The sequence below is a fragment of the Periplaneta americana genome, chromosome 6 (assembly GCF_040183065.1).
Source record: "Periplaneta americana isolate PAMFEO1 chromosome 6, P.americana_PAMFEO1_priV1, whole genome shotgun sequence".
Lineage (NCBI taxonomy): Eukaryota > Metazoa > Arthropoda > Insecta > Blattodea > Blattidae > Periplaneta > Periplaneta americana.
This window is the reverse complement of record NC_091122.1, coordinates 26,434,375-26,460,152: the sequence shown is the minus strand read 5'-3', so window position 1 is coordinate 26,460,152 and position 25,778 is coordinate 26,434,375. Positions and strand designations below refer to the sequence as shown.

The 25,778-nt window shown below is 33.9% G+C and overlaps 1 protein-coding gene across 1 annotated transcript in view; it reads right to left on the bottom strand.

Moving 5' to 3' along the window:
• The window catches only part of ct (homeobox protein, cut), a 693,629-nt gene that overhangs the window by 18,741 nt on the left and 649,110 nt on the right, over positions 1-25,778 (bottom strand). The window contains exons 9-12 of the mRNA XM_069829769.1: positions 21,734-21,903; positions 19,375-19,544; positions 15,557-15,723; positions 7,322-7,582 (exon numbers count right to left, since the gene is read on the bottom strand). Coding sequence (XP_069685870.1) covers positions 7,322-7,582; positions 15,557-15,723; positions 19,375-19,544; positions 21,734-21,903 — 768 coding nt within the window. The remainder of the gene's footprint in view (positions 1-7,321; positions 7,583-15,556; positions 15,724-19,374; positions 19,545-21,733; positions 21,904-25,778) is intronic.

Sequence of the window (25,778 nt, the reverse complement as noted above, 5' to 3'; positions counted from 1 at the left end):
TGTATAAGCACTTGTTTTGACATTAGTAACATGAGGGAAGAAAAAAAGTAACTTTTTTTATCTGCTCTCATGACAAAGTTTGCTTTTGAGAGAAATAGATAGTGATTGGTCTTTTCGAAGATACAAATGGCTGGAAAAGAACTGTCGCTCATGTTGAAACTTCCCTCGATTTACGAAGTATGCACACAGATCTCTAAAGTAGACAGATAAAATATAAAACAATTAGCAGGTCAAACTAACTATAAGTTTCTGAAGTTAAAGCATGAATAGAAAATTATGGAACAATTCTGTAGTCCCCAGCATTGAGTAGACAGCGCCAACTGGTGCAGTGCATTTAGTGCACGACTTTGCCTCTCATGTCACGTGACAAGGTAGGAGTTCACGAAGGAATGGCAACTCAGCTACTCTCTCCAAGTACGCGCCATTTCATAATGCAATATTTCAAATAAGTTTTCACACTCTTTCGGTCAGTATGTGAGGTTAATTTTTTTTATAGATATCTGTCTGTTGTGGAGATTTAATTATGAGGGCAGTTTTAAGGGAGGTTTCGACATGAGCTCATGAACAGTCACCTTGCGAGAAGAGTAGGTAGAAATTAAAATTTTCTGATAACACTTTCATATGATTATTTTTAAGTATTGCTGATACTATAACTTGGTGCATATAATTTGTTAAGAGACTCTCAAAGCTTTCATTGGCGCGTTATAAACACTCAATGTGAGAACCCCTTGTTACACGGCATACATACAAAAATGATAGTCAAATTCTTGCCACATTTCTGTTTTGGGGGTAGAGCTGACTCCTACTACGGTATATCCTTCATATACCCCCAAAGAAAGAAGTCACATGATGTAAAGTCTGGTAACCTGGGAGGCCAAGAGTGATAGGCCAGATCAGTGCAGTTCAACTGTAGGTCTTGTGGTGGTTGGTCATTTCGGAAATGTCTACAAAACAACTTTTGTTACTAATGTTACTAAATTTGTTTTCGTAAGCTGCAGAACACAAAGTGATTTATGCTGTGGATTTGCCATTATTCAACAATGTCTCCCATGGCAACAGAAATAATATGTTTTCCGAAACTTGGAACTTTAAACTTTGAGAATTTTACTATCAAATAACGTGTACCGTACTATATTAATTTCTCATTAATATTCACTTAATAATAATAAAAATAGAAAAGCTACGGGATTGGACGGAATTAATGCTGAACTAATTAAATATGGTGGAATGATATTAAAATTCTGTTTCCTTCATTTTCTGAACATGTGTTGGAAAAATTGTTCAGTGCCCATGGAATGGAATACAGCCAAAGTTATTTCCCTATTCAAGAAAGGTAATAGAAATGACACAGGAAACTATAGAGGAATAACCTTATTAGATGCAGGATATAAAATCTATGGAAAAATTCTTAATCAAAGATTACAAGCTATTGCTGATGTAGTAATATCAGAGGAACAATCAGGCTTTAGAAAAGGACGCTCATCTAGTGATAATATATTTATAATGAGGCAGATTATTGAAAAACGTCGAGAGTTTGGTTTGGAAACCCACTTAGCATTCATTGACTATGAAAAAGCTTTCGATAAAGTGAAAAGACCCCTTTTATGGAAAATACTGGAAATAAGAGGCTTTCCTAAGCACCTTATTAGTGCCGTTAAGAGTTTATATGTAAATACCAAAATAGTTATTAGCTCAGGTTTTAAAGTGTCAGAAGCAATTTTAACAAATTTAGGTGTTCGACAAGGGTGCAGTTTATCACCCACTCTGTTTAATTTATATATTGACGATCTAGTTTTGAAGTGGAAAGATGAAATACAGACTGCGATTAAAATAGAATCTAACACACCTTTAAATACTTTACTATACGCTGATGATCAAATAATTATCCAGGAAACAGAAGATAACCTACAAAGAGCAGTGTATAGATTAAGCCAAAACGCAATATTTTACAATCTAACTATATCTGCAAACAAAACAAAGATAATGGCTTTTAAAGGGAAAAATCCTGTTAGATCTAAGATAATAGTAAATGGAAACATTTTAGAACAAGTATCCCACTTCAATTATCTAGGATGTGATATTAGTTTTAATTATGAGAAAGATATTGAGAAGAAAGTTAATAGATTTCAGAACAATTGGAAGAACTTTAGGAAGAAAAGCGAGAAAAGAAACTCAAATGAAATTTTATAAAGTTATGGCTGTACCTACTCTTATATATGGCTCTGAATCATGGACAATAACAAAAAAAGAAGAATCACGTATACAATCAGCAGAGATGAAATTTATGAGATACGTAAGAAGATGCACTAAAGCCGATAAAATAAAAAATGAAACAATAAGATCAGATTTAAATATTTTCTCAGTACACGACATGGTAGAAGAAAATAAAACAAAATGGAAAGATCATGTTGACAGAATGGCAGAGAATAGGCTACCAAAGAAGATAATGAATTATCGCCCGATCGGGAAAAGGGATCTGGGTAGACCTCGCAAGAGGTGGCTGGATGATAGAGACCGGAACAGGTGATATCACCTAAACCTTGAAGGGAGAAGAAGAAGAATAATAATAAACATATGAAAGTGTCGTCATCATGAAAGAAAGTAGATATTCGTTAGTATTCAAGGAATGAGTTTTTTTTTTTTTTTTTTTTTCATTCTTGAGTACACTTTTTTGACACTTATATTATAATCACTGATGAACTATCAAGTTATTTAGATTAAATAAATAAGGACTTCAATGTATTAACATTTTAAATTCTGGTGTTATTCTGCCTGATAGACTAGTTTCCATTTTATTTCCATCATCTTCTGAATTCTAGTGAGTTCCAGCACATCTCCAGGTTTTCTGTTGTGGTGGGATATGTTCTGAAATTTCAGAAGATGATGGAAATAACATCGAAATTAGTCAATCAGATAGAATAACACCAGAATTTATAATGTTAATATAGTGAAGTCGTTATTTATTTAATCTAAATAACTTCATAGTTCATCAGTGATGTAAAATTTCTGTAAAAAATTGTATACGGTATATTAAAAACACTATCTACTCAAGACGTAAAAGCTAAACTCATGCTTTACAGAAATGAAAAGAATTAGAGAAACATTTAATATAGAAATAGATACGTACTATCTTTCAACCACGAAGTCCAGTAACAGAAATGGAGAAGAATATTCATGCAATGTGCTCTCTGATAAATATTTATAATGAAAACATGTTAAGTATGAAACAAATAGAGACAGAAACATCACACAAAGCAGTAATAATAGTAGTTATTATAAATATAAAGTTGAAAATGTGAGAGCATGACAATATCTATAAAAGCCCATTCTGATAGTTACCCTTGCTGGTAAGTAGATGGTGAAGCAAGTTGTTGTATTGTAAAAGCATTAGTCTACATAATATTATGAAAGTTGAAAGTTGCAGCATAGTTTATGTTTAAATAAAATTCTTTGTTAAAGCAATAAGGTGTTGAAAGAAAATTTGGAAATACAAATAACATCTACGACATCAAAGGACTAAAATGTCAGTACAAAACCTTGGCTGAAGCGTCACTAAAAATAAGCAGCTTTTGATTTAAAAATTTCTTTGAGAACTTTAAGGCGGGGGAAAAAAAGAACAACTATATCATTTTAATCTTTGATGTTACTTTCAGGTAAAATGCATGTGGATCAATGTCTTATTTAAAAGTGTTAGAAAACTATTCACCACAAAAATGTAGGCTACACTAAACTTCGGGGCAATATAAAAAAGAAAAAAGCTTAGAGTTATGGCTATATTGGCATTCAAGATACATCATGATTATGAAATTTTGTAAGATAACTGTTCAAAGAACGTAAGAGAACTTTCCTTAATATTCCAGTATAACAAAATTGTGGGTAATTAAAGTCAACAATCAGAAGTAATTCAAAGAAAATAAATATGTTACAATAATTCAGAAGCACATAAACTGTTACGATGTGTTAATTTCGTTGATAGCTTTACGTTTTGATCGACTATTAATCTTTTTTATTATAATACTGTAATTTAATAAAATAATCAGCAATTTAAAATACGGTATAACATTAAATTCATTGTAGGATAGCCTTTGAAAACAAATTTATAACTGAGTCGTATATTTTTATTTCTCTAAGACATTCAAGAGATTTAAAAAATTGACTATTGTCGGACCATTGGATCTGTGCCCCTTCAGTGTGTCGTCGTTCTTGAAAAAGTTAACGCCTGTACTCACTCCATTCCACCCGCTTTCCTCCCACCACGTTAAACAGCAGGCCACGAACCTTGCCGAATAGGGATGTTGCCAAACTTCCTTCAAACGGTGTCATAAATAACTGGTACTCCATGCTACAATATAATTTCTTTCAATCAAAATACATCTTGTATTTCTACATTTTTTAAACCTAAATCCCATGTCTCGAATCACTTTCCGTAGTGTTTCTCTCCAATCTTGGAAATCATTGCTTCTCTCACAACCTTCAGTAATTTCTTCAATGTTGGAACTTCTTTCTGCACGGTATAAAATTCTTGTATCTTTCTTCTTAAGATATACATCAGTTCATATCATCTACAAGAATTAAAGGTTCCCTTGATCTGTTCTTCCCTGGTGATTCTAGCTTTTCATCTCCTGCACAGACTCTTTCTCTCTCCTGATTTTCATTATTAGGCGCTCTGACCTGTCTATATAAATTACATAACATGTTATATCAGTATTAGTTAAGTAAGTAGTTTTAATAAGTAATCAATTGAAATAAAATAAGCCTCACCTGTGATCGCAGTTGCCATTTTCGTTGCCTGATTTATAGAAAACAGATATTGACCTGCTTGTTTCTCTTCATCGCAAAATGCTATTACGTACTTGCTTAATAATATTTCTTTCGCCACTCCTTGCTACAGTGTTCATGTTGAGTTGACAACACTGGACTGCAAGTGCAAATAAACTGTCCCGCAAGAAGGCTCAAAATTGTGAATATGGGGGAGAGAAAGGGAGAGAGATAGAAAAGAGAGAGATAGGAATGCAGGGAGAGAAATGAATTACCGAGGCTGAGAAGGAATTAGGGTTCAGTTCGCATATCTTACCGGGGCACAGATCCGATGGTCCAACAATAGTTTGCTATCAAAATTTATGCAACAGTATTCTCATTACAAGAAAATAAAATTATATAAAAGGTTGAACAATAAAGAAATGTTCATGCATTTTCTTCTGAATTACACGATTATCTGAAGAAAATGATAATAAAGACATCAATTAATTATTTCACCATTTACTTACATATAAACATTCAGAAGAATAAAACTTTCTTTATAGCGATATTACCTGAATGGAAGCTGAGATATTAGCAAGGTTAGATCCAGCCAAGTGAACTGAAGGGGTATCATACAAGTAAAATCAGCCAAAAAGCTGCAGTCATGCAAATCTTTACTACAGACATACAAATACGAGGCACAAAAAGAAATAAGAAGAAGAAAAACGTAACCAATTGCAACTAGTAGGAAACCTACAAAATAAGTTTCTTGTAAAGCTAGAAATTCCTTATACTGAGGTATGTGAACCTCGTGGAGTTTTTATGATATATATTACACCAAATGGATACATAGTACAGAAGAATAAAGTTCTACATCCATGTCTTTAGACGGATTCAAACCCACAACCTTTTAAAAAACCACCAGCACCAAAACAACAACGACAACAACAAAACGTACAGAATTACTTCATCAGTGATCTATTTCTGTAATTACCGGTACAGTCATGTCACTGTTTTTGAGCAACATTTTATCGGTAGATGAAAAAAAATCTTTCTGTTGTCCACATTATTTAGACATACATTACTGATAGCAGAACAATTTCAATACCGGTAGTATTACAGGTACACATTTAATGGATGTTCAAGGGAATTTTCTGGAAATAATGCCTTGTCGAGGATTGAACCAACAACTTCAGTTTTATATTATTACCAATTTTTATAAAATGACAGAATCGTATACAGAAACTTTCCTTGTACTGGTACCGGTATCTTTTTTTTTTACAAAAAAATAATGTCATTTTACCGTGGCATACAATATGAATGTAACTATATAAGGATATGGAAGGTGTTACCAGTACTTGTATTGTAACTGATCACTACACCATGATAATATAATATGCACACCAACTCATAATACATATTTAGAATATGTTACTAAGTATTAATTCTTTTATTTAAAGAGCTTTTGAACTGCCAAGATTATACAACATAAATAAAACTATATTATGATTATAATGAAACTATGATGGAGACAGACTAGCAAGGTTAATTTAAGTACACCGTGTCTCTAAAAAATGTTAACACTTACACGGGTAGTGATTCAGTTTAGTTTTTATGATTATACACAGGACATTGGGAGCAACATGTTTCCATTTCTTCGAAATAAGGTAGGTCATGGTATTGCCATGGTTACAATGAATTAGTTTTCATCTCCATTGTAAAAAAGAGCCAGTCCTAAGATCAATGTAGGAGTGGTAGGACCATACTTTTTTTTAAAATAACACAATTACCAGGGACGACATTTTGAATGTGATGGAGAACTACGTAGAAGACCACCTACCACTAAGACTCCTCCAAAGGGGATACTTTCAACTGGATGGTGCTCCACTACTCAGTATGTTCGAACGTATTTTAAGGAAATATTTCAACGAAGATGGATTGGTAGAGAAGGACCAATACAATGGCCAGCACGTTCACCAGATCTTACTCCCTGCGATTTTTGGCTGTGGAGTATGCTGAAAGATCGTGTAGGTATATGCAATCAAGTTATGTAATATTGACAATCTGCGAGAGAGAATAACAGATGTAATTCCACAAGAAATGTGCATCCAAGCCTTATATGAGCTTAACATGATGGTGAATAAGTAGAGAAATATGAAGCTAGTGTATATAAGTGTGAATCACTACCCATATAAGTGTTAACATTTTTTAGAAACATGGAAAATTTTGAGAGAATCTGTCCTACGCTCGTTATGTTGCGCACAGATTTAAAAAATCCTACTGGAGAACGAATGCTAAGTTTATTTATTAAGAAGATGTCTGTTGAGAAAGGTTTAATTGGAGATTTATTTACGTTATTTATTTTTTTACTTCAGAGGAAAAGGAGTCAGAGAAAGAAATTTTTTGTGCCTAATCCAACAATCCAGCCTCTAAGCAGTCACTTCACCAGCTGAGCTAAATGAAACGAAGCCTTAGCTATAAATCACTCCCAACTACTGTTCGCAAGCCAATGCAAAGCTTTCCCTCTGTCTCAAAGAACAGGCATGAAGGAAGAATTTTGTCAATGTCCTTCGAATCGTACCTGGCTCAGTCTTTGGCCTGACAAGGGAGAATGCACTACCAGCGTGCCTTAGGACATCAGCGACCGATTCCATCATGTTACACTCCTTCTTGTTATCACCCCCCTCCACCAAGAGTTCATTTCCACCCCCGTTAGGCAGCTTGCCAGTGTCCTTGCGGTCCTTAGGCAGCGACAGATCCTGTGCGACTCCGTTGAGTTGCGCGTGCTGCTGCTGTTGTTGGCTCAGAGCTTGCTGCTGAAGGGCCAGAAGACCTGGAAGACCTGGCAAATAACCAACATCTCATATAGAACGCTCTCGTGTGCTCTGCCTTCACTTACAGTTCGGACCAGGGGCATTTTCGCAGGGCAAAACTTAAATACGTACCAACACTGTTTTACTTTTTATTTACAAAACATAAATATAAATTCTTCATAGGGGTACGGTTCCTTTTTAGGGAACATCCCAATCCTTCCAATATGTTCCCTGCTTTGCCTGCCAGAGGGCTCTGCAGTCTCGAGAGATTAGAGTCCCTGTATATTAATTTTTATAAAAAGAGTTGAGCCGCGCATATGGAATGTATAATATATTACCACGGTCATTTCTTGGGACAAACTATCACGGACTCCCTTATTATCAGTGAGATGGTATGCGACAGTATAGAATACCTCCACTGGTTTCTACGGCCAGAAAACATATTGTTAGTGAAAAATGACATACTGTCACTAAAAATTTGTTTATACATTTCTTCACAGCAAAGAGTACTATCTGTTTTTTTTTTTTTTTCGTTGTTGGTAACTCTATAGCATCTATTAGATGCTTTATGATTGTGCTAATAGATGGAGTGATGCTGAAAAGTGTGTTCAGGTTACTGCCCAGCGACAGTCCTGATGTATTTTTATATTTGTGATGATTGGTTAATTAATATTAACCCGACACAAATTCATACAAATTTCCAGACTCTAGACACCCAGGGAATTCCTCTTATTCAAGAAAAATTCACCGAGAGCCAAGCCCGGGAATCGAACCCGGGACCTCCTGATCTGGAAGCCAGCATGCTGACCAACAGACCACGGAGGCAGTCATTATCTGTTTGCTTCGTAAATCTAAACCACAGCCTTCTGGAACTGTATTCAGTGTGTATTTAGACACGTTTATTTGATAAGACAACCCCTGGAATGCTTACAACGATAGTATTTCAACTATAGAAGGCTGGGGTCTGTAGCTTGTCGTGGCCATTGTTGCCAATTTAGTGACTGTGCCATTTTTTTGTTGCACTTTTTATTAATAATTAAGTAAGGCACTTTGAATATTTAAAATTATTTTAAATGCTAAGTCTCAAAGGACACTGTAAAATAATCTAGTAAATAGCTAAAGTAAATTGAAATTTAATGTGTTGTGTAAGCTTCAAAGACTCGCGTTACTGACTGCACGAACCAATTTATTGTATACATCATTTATGTCTATGTTATAACGGAGGGGGTATGCCTTTTTTTTTTTAAATCGAGGTATGCCAGAGGAAAATCTTGGGGTAGCATACCCACCTCTGGTTTTTTCCCACTTCCCTCACTGCTTATTATTATCTGTCAGATGCAAGGCCATCTCAACAACTTTATAATGCAAGAAATTAATTATCAACTGGCCATCTCAATCCCCAGACCTTACAGCTGCTGGATACAGACAGAAGTCCACCCCAGGTTTATTGCAATGTGTCATGAACAATTTATGGGTAAGATTGCAAAAAAAAAAAAACTATCACGGACTGCCTTATTATCAGTGAGGGAAGTGAGACGGTATGGAATACCACCACTGGTTTTTATGGCCAGAAGACATAACCATTAGTGAAAAATGACATACTGTCACTGAAAAAATGTGATAAGTAAAAATCTGTTTATACATTTCTTCACAGCAAAGAGTACTATCTGTTTGCTTCGTAAATCTAAACCACAGCCTTCTGGAACTGTATTCAGTGTGTATTTAGAGACGCTTATTTGATAAGCTCAACCCCTGGAATGTTTACAACGATAGTATTTCAATTATAGAAGGCTGTGGTCTGTAGCTTGTAGTGGCCATTGTTGCCAATTTAGTAACTGTGTCATTTTTTGCTGCACTTTTTATTGATAATTAAGTAAGGCACTTTGAAGCTTTAAAATTACTTTAAATGACAAGTCTCAATGGACATTGTAAAATGAGCTCTCCAAATTTCACGAAAAAAAGTATTTTCCACGTGGACTCAAACCAGTGTGCAGTTTAAACTGCTAGTTCAGGGCTTGTCATATAGAGATGTTTAACAGGACAACAATAAACTAGGCTAAATTTGCTGTAATTAAATTCTGATTCATATCAATCTTTCAAACACATACACAGAAGACTTCAATTTTAAAAAAATTAACATATGTCTTCCTCAGTTATTTCTGGTTGTACAATTTACATTCTATTCGGTTCTGAACTGAATAATAGTTGCCAAGAAACAAGAATGTAAATATTTTGTTATATAAATTGGATGTCTTGAAGGTTCTGAAAAATAATCAAACACTGATTTATAAAATGAGTTAATTTATGTATTTAACAACGTATAAAACATCTCTCTTACATATGAAATTATATACATAACTTAGAAAACAAAAACAAATGACTTATGATTACAATTAACTGCACGATATTGCCTGTTACAAAAAAATGTGTATTAATTTCGTTATTGCGTAACATTTGAAGAAATTCTGACCTCTTTTATTACTGCTTTATGTTTTCGGGGACAATAAAAGAGGACAAACAAACAATCTGGGAAAGATTTTGATAAGGAACACAGGAGTACCGGTACCCCTAGTCTGAACTGTTGGTGCTGGTAGTCTTGGTTTGAAGCCCACTTGTGACATGGATGTTTATCTGTAGCTTGCCAGCTCAGCATGTCAATCTGTCCCACACGCCTCACATCGACCACAAACAGATAAACCAATATCAGACAGGCAGACACATGTACACTACACACCTACTTACATGAACGATCTGGCTTGCATCATCCCAAAGCAAGGACATTTCTGAGTCTAAAAATTATTCTGGCCTATTGCTCTAACTAGGGGGGATGTCTGACCTCCATACAAAGTTTTCAGCTGCTGCTGAATTGTCTCCTTCTATGAGTCGTTACAATTGATGATTAGAAGTCAATTGATTATCCAAAAAATTTGATTTATTCAGATTTTAATGTTTTCCAACTTGAACAAATATATAAGTATACATTATCAAAATATTGTCATAAAAACCGTCAAAAATACAGGGTGATTCACGATGTTTTACTGTCCCTTACAGAGCTTATTTCCGAAGACATCTGGAGCAATAAATGTCATATAAACATTTCTCCTAATTTCAATATTTTCAGAGTTACACTAATTTGAAATTATTTGTAAAATACCATTATTCTTGAGTTTTAAGGGTAAAAAAATATTACCGTAAACTGGGGTTACTTTGAATACAGAGGAAACTTTGAATATTTTTTCAGAATATCGTATTTAGGTTTCTACATGCTGCACTTGTTATAGATGGAGGTAAACTATCATAAAAATCATTCTCATACCAAATTTACCTCCATCTATAACAAGTGCAGCATGTAGAAACCTAAATATGATTTTCTGAAAAAATGTTCAAAGCGTGTGTTCAAAGTAACCCGAGTTTACGGTACAGATAAAGAATGAACTATTCTGGAGTATCACTTCTTTAATTAGCTAATATTCTCAAGCTAAAATGTGTTGTGAATTCCATAGTTGCTTCGTACAGATTTTTTTTTTTAACTAGACAACAAATTCCACAATTTGGGACATCTGGCCGAAATCTACGGCTGACCACTAGGATCCAGAATACAAAGCAGAGGTTAAATGAAAAATACAATATGACTGCGGAGAGAATACGGAACAATGATAAATTTAAAAATAAAGTACAATTTGATTTCGGAGAAACATGAGATGAAAATACATTGAAGAGTAATGAAATGAAGTGAAAAAAAAATTACATAGTATTATACAAGTGATTGTGTAAAATGGATAATGAATCTCTCAATACCATTAGACATTACATTTTCTTATGCATTTATCACAACAATTGTTACGAATTACGCCAGTCTTGTAAATTCTTTAAGGCTGTACATTAGGATGCATAATTAAACTATAAATAATCAAGTTCCTAAAGTCGTATGATTTGTAACAATTTTTGTTATAAGTGCGTAAGAGTGATTCATTTTCAGTTAAAAACTGAAAAATAAAATCTGTACAAAACAATTAACAACACAATTTTAGCTTCAGAACACTAGCCAATTAAAGAAATGACACTTCTGAATAGTTCATTCTCTATTTGTAATATTTTTTTATCCTTAAAACTAAAGAAAGATGGTATTTTACTAACAACTCCAAATTAATGTAACTTTGAAAATACTGAGATTAGGACAAATGTTTATATGACACTTCTTGCTCACAATGTCTTCGGAAATAAGTTCCGTAAGTGACGGTAAATCCTCGTGAATTACCCTGTATAAAGTTTATTCTACCAGAAGAAATTTGGCATGTCTTTTAGCTGAACGTAAATGTCATATAACCACTGGACTAAATCACAGCCAGAATTACGGGCCAAGGTTATACAGCTCCATATTGATAATAAATTCCGAACTAGGTAATTTCAATTTTCATAAATTTAAGAATCAAATTAAGCACATTGTTCAGTATGCATATTCTTTTTTTTTCTTCTTAATACTAATACATTTATTCATTTATTCTGTTCTCGATTTGATTCTCTCTTTTTATCTTAGGAATTCCTGTTCTGTAATATATTGTATTAAAATGTTGTAATTTTATTGATTTTTTGTTATATTGTATATTAGTAAAAATTGTTATTTATAAGAACTGCCTTCAAACACTAGCTTGCTCAGATCGATGTGCGCTATGATTATTCTGTACCGTATATTTACTTTGCATTATAATATGTAGCAATAAATACAATACAATTGTGACATTTAATTTCTCTGATGATAGAATGCAGAGAAAATAGAGACATATTTTGAAATAATTTAGTTCCATTGTCCAATTTTTATATCATTATGTCATTGATTCAGTCATGTTAAATTAAGACTCTGTCCCTTTGCGACAGGATGCTCAATGAAGTTAATTCCGCAATAAAATACTGGAAAAATAACATATTTATTATAAAGAGTGAGTCATAATTATGTACTATAAAGTATTACAGAGTATTCTATACACCAAAACAAATACATTTTGTTTTATAAACGTATAACCGATACTGCATTGTTATCAAGATATGGCAACATTGCGTTATTTCAAAGCTACTCTACCAATTAGCCGTGACTAAAATCGGAACTAACAGTCGATATTGTTTTGTAGTTAAAAAGAGATGTATTCATAGTTGGCCGTGTCTTGTAGTTATGGTGATGTTTTGTTGATTCATGATGTTGAGTACTGTAACTGAGATTAGTGTTATTTTTATTTTACTGAATTGCATAACATAACAGTTGGCACTAATACAGAATGGGGAACCATACGCAAACACTGAAATGACCGATATGATCTTGATTTAGGGTGGAGTAAGAAACAATTCTGCTGCTGCTGCTGCCATCTACGCTGAACGCTGAACGTTTTCCTGCCCGACAACACCCAACTTCAAAAACATTTGTAGTAGTGGAACATTATTATTACGAGTATTATTATTATTATTATTATTATTATTATTATTATTATTATTATTATTATTATTATTAAATGTGTCTCAGTGAAACATACAGCAGAGTCCGTATAGGTCAGTTTCTATCTGATACTTTTCCAATTCACTGCGGGCTACAGCAGGGAGATGCACTATCACCTTTACTTTTTAACTTCGCTTTAGAATATGCCATTAGGAAAGTTCAGGATAAGAGAGAGGGTTTGGAATTGAACGGGTTACATCAGCTTCTTGTCTGTGCGGATGACGTGAATATGTTAGGAGAAAATCCACAAACGATTAGGGAAAACACGGGAATTGTACTGGAAGCAAGTAAAGCGATCGGTTTGGAAGTAAATCCCGAAAAGACAAAGTATATGATTATGTCTCGTGACCAGAATATTGTACGAAATGGAAATATAAAAATTGTAGATTTATCCTTCGAAGGGGTGGCAAAATTCAAATATCTTGGAGCAACAGTAACAAATATAAATGACACTCGGGAGGAAATTAAACGCAGAATAAATATGGGAAATGCGTGTTATTATTCGGTTGAGAAGCTTTTGTCATCTAGTCTGCTGTCAAAAAATCTGAAAGTTAGAATTTATAAAACAGTTATATTACCGGTTGTTCTGTATGGTTGTGAAACTTGGACTCTCACTCTGAAAGAGGAACATAGGTTAAGGGTGTTTGAGAATAAGGTGCTTAGGAAAATATTTGGGGCCAAGCGGGATGAAGTTACAGGAGAATGGAGAAAGTTACACAACACAGAACTGCACGCATTGTATTCTTCACCTGACATAATTAGGAACATTAAATCCAGACGTTTGAGATGGGCAGGGCATGTAGCACGTATGGGCGAATCCAGAAATGCATATAGAGTGTTAGTTGGGAGACCGGAGGGAAAAAGACCTTTGGGGAGGCCGAGACGTAGATGGGAGGATAATATTAAAATGGATTTGAGGGAGGTGGGGTATGATGATAGAGACTGGGTTAATCTTGCACAGGATAGGGACCAATGGCGGGCTTATGTGAGGGCGGCAATGAACCTTCGGGTTCCTTAAAAGCCGTAAGTAAGTATTATTATTATTATTATTATTATTATTATTATTATTATTATTACCAGTATTGTTATTCATTTGTACTGTATTAATTTGTTTTTACATTTTACGTCAATATTATTTTATGTCTGTTGTAATTTAGTATATTTTAACGGTCTTACTAATAAAAACTCTATATAGACGTTTAATTGTCTTATACTTATACAATGAGTAGCTCGTTTATAAGTCGTGTGTAAATTCACTACATACGTCGTGTATAACAGTACAACTGTTACACAGCTACGTCATAGTTTCGTCATTACTTCGTTACGAAAGGTAATAGAATATCTGAGGTTCTCTACTGCATCCGGTAGAGCGCTCTAGTGTGGCGTATTAAATATCGATAGTACGACTGGCTCTAATCGATTACCACACTATATTTTGGTCAAAGATTACAAGCTACAGCAATATTATTCTAATAATTCTATGATCTTTGGTTTGTTCTTCTGTGGTTACAAGGTAAACATCATCATAAAATGACAGTCGATATGAACAGCTGTTAGAGGGGCGGCCATTTTTTCCCTATATACAACGCTTAAACAAGGGGTTTCGTGTATATAACTACTGCAAAGCAATTCCCATTGTATAGTTACAGCCTGTTTATACGTCCATAGCTTATTCATGGTTTAATAGTAACGTTTTCTGTCTCAACTCTGCATAAGTCTCGTATAAAAACTATACACGGTTTATTAGTAAGACTGTATGTCTATTGCAACAAACTATTGCTCATGACATTAATAAACGATTGATTGATTTTCATTGCAACCCTAGTATTCTCTAATCTATCCTATTTTCTGCCTTCCTCTTAGTCTCCGCATGTGATCCATATATCTATTATTATTATTATTATTATTATTATTATTATTATTATTATTATTATTATTATTATTATTATTATTATGTATTAATTGTATCACTGTGTTGGACTTTTATTGTCCAATGGCTGTTGTCCAGCACATAAATAAAAATAAATAAATAAATAAATAAATAAATAAATAAATAATTATTATCAATATTGAGTCCGTACAAAGCATTGTAATTTTATTTGCTTTGGTGGTATTTACTAAGAGTTGGCAACATTGAAAAGACGGTCATATTAGCTTCTTTTTAGGAACTAATCTTACAAGTTAGTATATTATCAGTGAAGATGGTATAATGTTAGTATTAAATAATTACCAGGGTAGTTTCCAAAGCCTCTGTATAATTTATAACAGCATTACTTAGAAGAATATTTGACTAGTTCCCTCTTTAATGCAGAATTCCATTGTTCTGAGGTCTTTCGGTAAATTACATTGTAGAAATATATAGTTTCTAGTCTCTTGAAAGTCAAGTACACGTTGCTGTCAAGATTGCAGCCAGATTAAATCTTCAAAGTTGTTAATTTCACCTTACCTTAAAAGCTGGAGAGGGAGTTTCTTTATGTAAGACAATGATGCAGTAACGCATGCATTCCTGGAGACTTACCTGGAAGTCCTGCCGGGCTGCCAACTGTGGGACACGACGACACGGAATTGAGTTTGGCCAGTTCCCGGTGGTAAGCGTCTAGTGCCATGCGGATTTCCTCCTGGGTTCGATCCATGGGACCTCCGCCACCACCCCCGCCAGCACTGAAGAAATGAGGGAAGAGGAGGCTTCATGAGCAAACGTAGGGTGCTGTCCTCAGTGCCAAGCAATCGAGGGGGATGGACTAGCCTTAGCTTACGAGATGGCGTAATCGTGAAATTTATAATTCCACATTTACTTTCACATGACGCTGTAGAATATAATTTTAGAAGTTTTTCTATTGAGTCTACCGCTTTGGTGTTGTCTGACTGCAAAACTAGCGAGCCCAGGATCGAGTTCTGGTTGAGACAAGTTGCCTGGTTGAAGTTTTCTGGGATTTTCCCTCAACCCATTAAAAGCAAATGCTGGGTAACTTTCGGCGCTGGACCCTGGGTTCAATTCGCCATTACAGGTGTTTCATTATGTTTGTCGTTGATTGACAATTGAGTTTTAAATGACTTTTCTCCTTCGTGGGCATTACAATATTAAAAAGTAAAACAGAAGATATCTGCGTAAAGGTTAATATTTTGGTCCTACAGAATTTATCTGTTATAATAATAAATTATGGTTTATTTAACGACGCTCGCAATGCAGAGGTTTATATCAGCGTCGCAGTGTGCCGGAATTTTGTCCCGCAGGACTTCTTTTACATGTCAGTAAATCTACGGACATGAGCCTGTCACATTTAAACACACTTAAATCCCATCGAACTGGGCCGGGATCAAACCCGCAACATCGAGAATAGAAGGCCAGCGCTATATCGACTACGCCACCCTGACCGATTTATCTGTTATGGCAACAATTGTTGTTAGAGGAGAAAAATTCGCTCCGGCGCCGGGGATCGAATCCGCACTAAGTGCTCTAACCACTGAGCTACGCCGAAGTTCAAGCCACAACACTAGATCTAATGGCAGTTGACTTAATATAACATGTCAACTTATATGTCGAACTTGGAGTCAGGCCGCATAGGAAAAAAAAAAAAACACTAGAGGAGGGGGATTCGATTCGGTGATGTGGATTGAACTTCGGCGTAGCTCAGTGATTAGTGCGCTTGGTGCGTAGGACCAAGGACCCGGGTACGATCTCCGGCGCCAGAGCGAATTTTTCTCCTCTAACAACAATTGTAAAAACATGAAGATATCTGGTTCACTTCATTCCAATGTTCTGGACACTGTTTGTATGAATGTAAGGTGAGAGTTTAGACATACTTTTTCTCGCACATTATACAATCTTTTGCTATCTCTTTTCCTCCTCTCCGCGAACTGTGACGTTGCACACAAGCAGTTATACGAGTTCAGGTACTATCACCTTAATCTTCATCCATCCTGCCTACGTCCATACTCATGTCATGCTATCATATGGGCTTAAAAGAATCCGACGTAATGGGTGTCCCAACCTCAGAAGAGGATTCTTAATCATATTCGCCAAAAAGAAGGCAGAGACGAAAATGGTTACACGTCAATATGCGTGGCATTAGGAGAAGAAGTAGGAAAGATTTTCATGGAAGTACACCTATCTGTTTTTCTCAGATTTTCTCCACAATTCCATGGTTTCCTACTATGGCACGTTTTGCGGCACGATAATTATTGTATAGGTGGCAGGCTAATCGCGGAGGATAATCGGGTGATAAATTTAAAAAAATATTTCATGTGTGAACATTTTTTTTTACGGAGGAGAGGCCCTATTGTGGATCGCTAAAGTATACGACAGAATATAAAGAAATGACGTCGTTGTTATGTTTCCATGGTTACCAAGTATCTTTGCGGTTGTGTATGTTCCCATCGTGAATGATAGTATGACTTCTTGATTTTACCGTAACGTTTATATTTTTAAGTTAACGCTTACGTTATATTTAATTTTAATTGTGACTTTCATCGCAGCCTGAGGCTTACCACTCCTGTTCTGTGAATATTTGTCGCCGAACGGTCGCGCTCTCGTACAAATACAGCACGCTGCGCCGTGAACTTAACTCGGACTATGGTAATGGTGATAATTACGTTTGAATAAATAATAGCGAAATGAGTCCGAGGTTCAACGCCGTAATTCTGCTTCAATTGGTCGAGGGAAAACCTCGGATAAAAACCCAACCAGGTAACTTTCGAACCCGGACCTGTTCGTTTCTCAGTCAGGTAAACAAGAGAATCTACTCCTTTTTGACAACAGAAAACAATATGAATTTTTATTATGGGGATATTTAAAAAGCAATTGTGTATTCAAGACCTATTGACAACATTCCAGCGTATTGAAAAAGGTTGTCGGCAGATACAACAGACACCTGGATTATGGGAAAGAGTAAGCCAATTCATGATGCGACTTAGAAGCCTGTATTAGAACTCATGGTGGCCATTTTGAGCTCTATCTATAAACTTGGCTTTGTAAACAAAGTTGTAGATTAAAAATAAAGTTGTACCTAACAAGCAAACATGCATAAACTAACAAATATCTGTAATTAGAAAACGAAGCGAAATTTACTATATATTTACATGAATGTTCTGCTTTTCTTTTAGGTCCTCAAAGGTTTCCCACATATTAATTATTCTTTATTGTTCATATTGTAACATATGGCTCCTAATATGTGTGAAAAAAATATTCGCACTTCTGTCTATGATAGGTTTTGAGAAAAGGTAAATAAAAAAAGTAATTTCAAAGAACTCATCAATATAGCTAAACAATGCATTCAATCTGTACTAAATTCAAGTAGTATATGCAAGACAAAAATAACTGGAAAATTTGGCCATTATTGATTGAGTAGTTTCCAAGATAAAAATAATTAAATAGAAACCTATCAGTTTTGGTCACTTCGGTCTTCAGCCTCCCATTAAAACTTTCACTCGATCGGAAAGTCCAACAATTCCATCATTCAAATGCAGCAATACAATTTAACAGCCTCAAAAAAGCCAATAAATGAAATAAGAAAACTAGTCAAAGTATTGAGATACGATAACGTTTCTGAAATTAGAACACGACAAAACTCCATCTGTGACAATTATTTACATTTCAGTTTGCGCCATATTAGCAACTAGCGCCATGCGGAAGACACCCGAAGCTCCGAAGTGAACAGACTGTGTATGTTTAGTTTGTGGCTCATTAGCAGTGTTGCCACTTCTGGTACAATTGTACGGATCTGGTACAATTTTAAGTGATGTGTACCCCGATACATACAACTACTTTTTTGGTACAATTTTAAATCATTTGGTACAATATATACTTTCTTTTAATTTTTTAGTATGAAAACAATCAAATCAAAACAATCAAATTTATAGCTCACCAACACATTAACAGAGAATGTAATTAATATAATTAGAAACTAGCAGGTTAATTTCTTTCATTCACCTCTTGACCCATTGGCCATTGTTGACATATATTACTACTGTACAATAACTACCTCTGCTGTAAAAAACAGTCCCGGACTGGTTATTATGACGACATTCGTCTGTAATTCTGTGTATTGTATTAAATATTTCACTATATCTAGTCATTTGTTTTTTCTTCTGCAATATGGTATTCGCAATATGGTATTTGTCGCAATGTGTAGGCCTAAACACCAGATTGTACAGATTTTTTTCTATAATATACTAAATTTGTACCAACCCAATTTTCTCGTGAAGACACCTGTACAAATTGGTACAATTTTCAGAGAAATCTGGTACATTTCAGTGGCAACACTGCTCATTAGAATTGTCATTTCTTATTCGAAGCAAAAGAACAGAGCCGGAATTCTACGGGCGTGTGGGTCTCACCTCGGGAAGTGTTCACGGGGCCCCCTCATGGTGTCTTCCATGCGCCTCCCCATCAGCTTGGCTAGCTCTTCTTGGTAGATCCGTACTACCTTCTCCTGAGGAATGTCATCGTTTTCGTATTTCTTCAGTCGGCGGTTCTGAGAACCGTCTTTACCCAGAGGAGACGGACACTGAAAAAGAACATTGCGCTGCATATTCCAAAAATCTCAAGGAATTTATAGCAGTAGCTTACGAATTTACACTATATTTATTTATATGGTACCCCCTTTTTATCGTAGGAAACATATTAGAGACAAATTCTGAATGAGAATCATTTTCCATTTCATAATTTACATCTGGTTTAAAAACACATTTAATTATTTTGCTTTAACATTTTTCATATTACAAAGCATTTCTATCTCGAGGAACAGTTATTTTTAATTCTACTTTACTATGAAGTAAACTGTACGGTTTTAACCTCAATTTTCAGATGAATTATTTGTAACTTCTTTCCAAATATGGAGTCTTTATTTCTTAAGACATATCTCATGACACACACACGCATAATTCCAAATTTATGAAGTTACTTACGTTCGCTTCTTACGACGTAAAAGTTGAAATATGGCTATTCTACAAAATTTCTATTCCGATGTCGAGAAATGTAACTGTTCATTATTTTCATAAACTTTTAGAGTATTAAAACGACCTATGTTTATTTTTACGTAACAATGTAGCGATTTGCGTCACATGTCTGCTAGAATAGTTTCTGATTGCGAGAAATTCAATCCTATTCATTTGTTTTTCTGGACATAGACTATCTTTGAGCACGTTTGTTCCTTTGCTTTTGTTTTTAAACAATTATTATCTTTGGATATTCATCCTTTTTCTATCGATATGTGAAGCTGTGTCACAGACAGGTATGTAAAAATAGATTTTGATTAGAAAAATAATAATCCATTAGTTCTTCGTTTTCTTGTGAGCTATCAACTATCTTTAAGAAAGTCATTCTTAGCGCTACAAATCTACAAGAATCAATTATAGTTTCAGAAGACAAGATGTTACGATATTAATTAATTTTTTTTAGCAAAGATAATGTTTGAATATTCATTTTATGCTCATTTTTCTGCTTTAACCACAGTCTAGTATATACAGTCACGAAGCTTGAGTTGTGAGTGTGCTAGGAACAATAGACTGTGCTGGTACTATTCCGTATTGTCTGTAATGAGGCGATATTAGCGATCCTAGTGGTGAGCAACTATCTATGGATGCATATTTCCTACGTATTGAGCTTCGTGACTGTATATACTAGACTATGCTTAAGGTGATGCGCTACTGAAAATAGTCGAATTTTGACTAATTTTATCATTTTTTATTTTCGCACTAAAAATGTAGTACGGTTTCATGAAAATTTTATCTCAATATCTTAATTATAAGTATACTTTTATATAATTGGTAGAAGTTGTATTAATGTAATAGTTGTGTAACCAAAACTTTAAATTTAATAATGTCAAAAAAGAAATTTTATATGTTTTCAACAACAAGTATTCATTTTATTTCTCAATGGTTTAAGTTGGAGTGATGAAACTTAGCATGCTTATTCATTAATATCTCTGTTGTGAAATGAAGCATTTCATTGGCTGTATTCAGCAAAGTTTTATTGCTAGAGAATTATACGTAAAGCAGTATTATTTTTTATTCACTGTTTGAACATTGAAGAAATTTTATATTGTTTTTTCTACAAATGAACAAATTAGAATACGACATTAGCAGTGCTCCATTGCACAATATGCGGTGTTACCTTTAAGAAAAAATTACATAAAAAATAACAATTTCTTTAGAAATAGGATTTTCACTATGAAAATTAAAAAAAAAATAAGTTTAATTTTTTAAAAGTATCTATGAGAAAAGATTGAAATTTACAATGTGTGATTATGATGTTGATATTCATATTCAGTAAAAATTTCAACTCTCTAGCTAAAAAATTGTGGATTTTAGAAATTTCAGTAGCGCATCTCCTTAAACCTCATGTAATGCAGCTCACAGATTGTATCGGGCCTAGTACCCACGTAGGAGACATCCGGCCCATATCATTTTTCCACGACTGTTCCAAAAGTTAAGGGAAGAAGGGCACGTGGTGCCAAATTACAATTCCATTTCCACACAACTATTTTTGCTTATAATTTCGACTCGGTCATTTCCGGACCATGGTTCCTTATCTCAAATTGATACATGTGCCCTTCGCCATCATCCCTGAAAGTTTGCAACACCACCTCGGAAACACCCTGTATAACGTAATCAATTCTTAAAGTAATCGATTCTGTTTTCAAGGGATAAAACTTCAACAAGAAATTCTTTCTTCCAGACCATGGGTGGTTCTCACCTGTCCTTGGTTGGGAGACTTGCTGTCGTTGCTATGGCTGTCCTCCACCTGAGTCTTCATCATCTGGCTCGCCTCACTCAGGATGTGCGCTATCCGCTCCTCTGTCATGTTGTCCGCCGCGTCGCCTCGGGCGAACGGTGGGATACCCGTGTCTTTTCCTACAAACATCACTACAATGTTACAGCCAAGATAGGCTTCACGTCGTACTTCTTCCGGGAGAGGATATAATTGAATCAGTCATTGCGGTAAGTCTGTCCGCAACTAAGTCACGGTTTAGATAAGTTGCAAGTTCCCTCTGTCAAGTGTGTTTCGCTGATATCAATACGCGTGGGGCTGCGTTCCTGCAACTTTCGATTCTTTAACGCGTCCATCAAAGAATTTCGACACAAAAAGATATCCTACTTACTTCCGCTACTAAAAGAGTTGACGCTAACATTACATTTATAATAATAATAATAATAATAATAATAATAATAATAATAATAATAATAATAATAATAATGATTATTTATTTAACCTGGCAGAGTTAAGGCCATACGGCCTTCTCTAACATTCAACCAGGAGTAAAAACTGCGTTACAGAAACACTACAAATTTACAAAGTACACACAAAACTGAATAAGATGATAATAATAAAAAAATGTAAACAAGTAAGAAGAAATCAGACATAGTATATAACATAGAGAAGGAAAGAAAAAAGCATAATAAAATGTGAACAGCAGGTCAAAAATAAATGAGGCCTACAAAGTATAAAAAATAAGACAATTATTGATAATAATAATAATAATAATAATAATAATAATAATAATAATAAATAAGAACAGTAATGACAATAATAATGATAATAATAATAATAATAATAAATAATAATAAAATAATAATAACAGGCCTAATAGTAATAATAATACTAATAGTAGTAATAAAATAGTGCAGTACAAAGCATACAATGAATACAATATTTTTAAGTACACACAGTAAGGAAAATTATGATTATATATAGCTCAACTTATCACATTATAGATATACCATTATCGGAAAATATGAAAACAAAAATATAAAATAAGTTAAATATCACTAGAACATAAAAAAAATGTGAATACGTGGAAACATGCAATACAACACTTGTCATAATAGTAAGTTAGATTGGCAACTCGTCATAAGATAATTTTCTAACTTGGATTTGAAAGATTTCAATGTTCGGCAGCCCTTGACTTCAGGCGGCAGGGTATATGTACGTGAACGACCACAAATATTATCAGAAAATGCAGGCTCTAAATTTTCTAAAATTTTCTAAGAAATTGAACTCACAATTGAGGACCGTTTTTGCAAAACTTGCTAACTGAAAAAAACTAAATTTTACAGGAGAGACAAAACACTGTAGTAAGCAAAATTTTGCTGTAACTCTTACTTATAGCAGAAAGCAAGTTTTGGAAAAACGATCACACTTTGACACACTACAATGAAGAGAAAAATCAAATTTTACTAAGACGCCTTTAACACCATGTAGAGGCCTGCCTTATGTTAACGAATCCATCAAAATCTCAATTTTGCAAATTTTGCAGTTACAAGTTTTGCAAAAACGATCCTCAATTGGACAAAAATTACAAGGTACCACAACAAGACTTATTAGAACTTAAATATCTGATAAAAGTATAAAAAAATTACTAATAATATTTTTCAAACCAGTTTATCAAAGTACAAAAAGAAAAACAAAAAAAAAAAAAACACACACACACACACACAAAAATTCTGCAGTTACATCATTTGTAACCATAACATTGTTAAGGTCTCTCTGACATCTTTAATATTTTTCCTGCATGTAACAAACACTTATTTATGAAAAGTAGACTACTCTCAAACATGTTGAGTTGTTTACTTTTATACACTTAATTTTGTATTTGTCCTATATAAAATATATTAAAATTTCCATAATGTTTTGTGACCTAATTTTTATATTTTCAAAGATATGGGCATTATTGTAGTCTACTTTTTGCATAAATGCATGTTAATAATAATATAATTAAAATGCCCCTCATTGACGGTAGCCCTTACGGACTCAGTATATTCCCAAAAAAATTATTATACATATGTAAACATAGATATTAAATTTTAAAGAAGGGAAACAATTACAATTGCTATTAATGTGGCAACATGTGATCACTGTACAAAATTTCAGAATTCTATCTCTATTGGTTGTGGAGTTATGAAATAATATGTGTGAAAATTCTCAAAATTTTGGAAAATTTAATTTAAAGTAAAAAGTGAATTATAAAAAATATTTTAGTAATCTTTTTTTATACTTTTATCAGATATTTAAGTTCTAATAAGTCTCTCTAAAATAGGTAGCTGCTTTTCGGACTGTTATCAATCCGAAAAATTGAACTTTAGCGGTCTAGGCGCTAAAGTCGTCATGGCAACCTTTAACAGATTTTTAATATGCCAACATTGTTTCATTATGTTTATCAGACGGCGGTGAGAATATGACAATTGACTGTCTATGCTTTTATATTTATATTTATATTATATTTTTACTATATTTTATTTCATATAATTTATAGAGCTTTTAGTAAAAACTATTGTATGCACCACGTACGCAAAACCTTTGGCGAACTCGTCCAAAAACACTGAATTCGTCCGCTAAAGCCTTATTTTGCGTACTTGATATATAAATAGCTCAGAATTATAAGCAGTCTTCATCGTTAGTGAAAATCGTACATAATATGCCATATTATTGTATCAGAGTCGTAAAATATTTCCATGACAACTAAAACGTCATGACTGTTATTATGACGGCTAGACATCGGATTTTTAGGCACTAAAAATTGCAGTTTTAGGCGCCTAAAATAAGCTCAAAATTTGTAAAATTAGGCTCTATTTTAATGAAAATAGGCATTTTAGGCACATCAAGGTATCATACTTATTTCTTTCACTGAAATTTTTAGTTATACACTAAAATACGCACAAAAAGTATGTTTAAACATTAAAAAAGAATACTATATTATATTTATAAACAGAGCTGCACAAATTTAATATATTGAAACTAATGAAATAATGATTATTGATATCAAGATTACTCATTTTAAGTTATTGAAATTCAGTTCCATGCTCAGACTTTATTATAATTATCTGCACAGTACACCACCAGAAATTGTGATTTTATGACACTCTGAAGGGCAGTACAGCTAATCGGTTTCAGACCGAAAACAGTCATTTTTATAGTATAGTATATCTCTGAATCAGTAGCAGCACATGTTGTGATTGTTGTCTGCTTCAAAACTAAGGTTGGTTCTTTGTCGGCATTTATGCCTCCAAACATGTTAAATTCGGTGAAATCTATTGCGAGTGTCGTGAGATTCAAAACATTTTGTTTCCTTTATCAATGGTTTCATGGCCGGTGTGAAGCAAACTTTCCACTTTTTAAATGCCTTAAATTTCGCAGTGAATGCATGTATAAATTATAAAAAGTAAGAGTAAAATGCGAAACTTTACAGTGAGTTAGGCATTTTTAGGCGAATATTAACAAATTAGGCTCTAATAACCGTTTTAGGGCATTTTAGGGCACTATAAAACTCTTTGAATACGTTTCAATTTCCATGAAACACAAATATTAATAATTATTTTTACTTTTCTCCTAAAGAAACAAAATAGGCATTTGCCCTAGAATCCGATGTCTGATGACGGCATAACTTGTGACATAAAGTTAACATTATGAAACGATTTGCTATGCTATAATATTTAATACATCATTGTTGTCATAGCAACTTCTTTCTTCATAGACCATGATATCAAACTACCCATCATTACAAATCCGATGTTATTTCTTTATTAATAAATGCTGTCGTACAAAAAATAACATATGAAACACGTATATAAGATTTATATTGTAACGTCACACGTTACTATGCAACAGAGGGAACTGCAATATATTACAATCTTTAAGAAAATATATGACGAAGATATTAAATTACTTTTCTGTCGTAACTTTTGATCAGACCGCTTACTCCAATAACAAATTCAGTTACATCAGTAAATTTAAAACTAACACT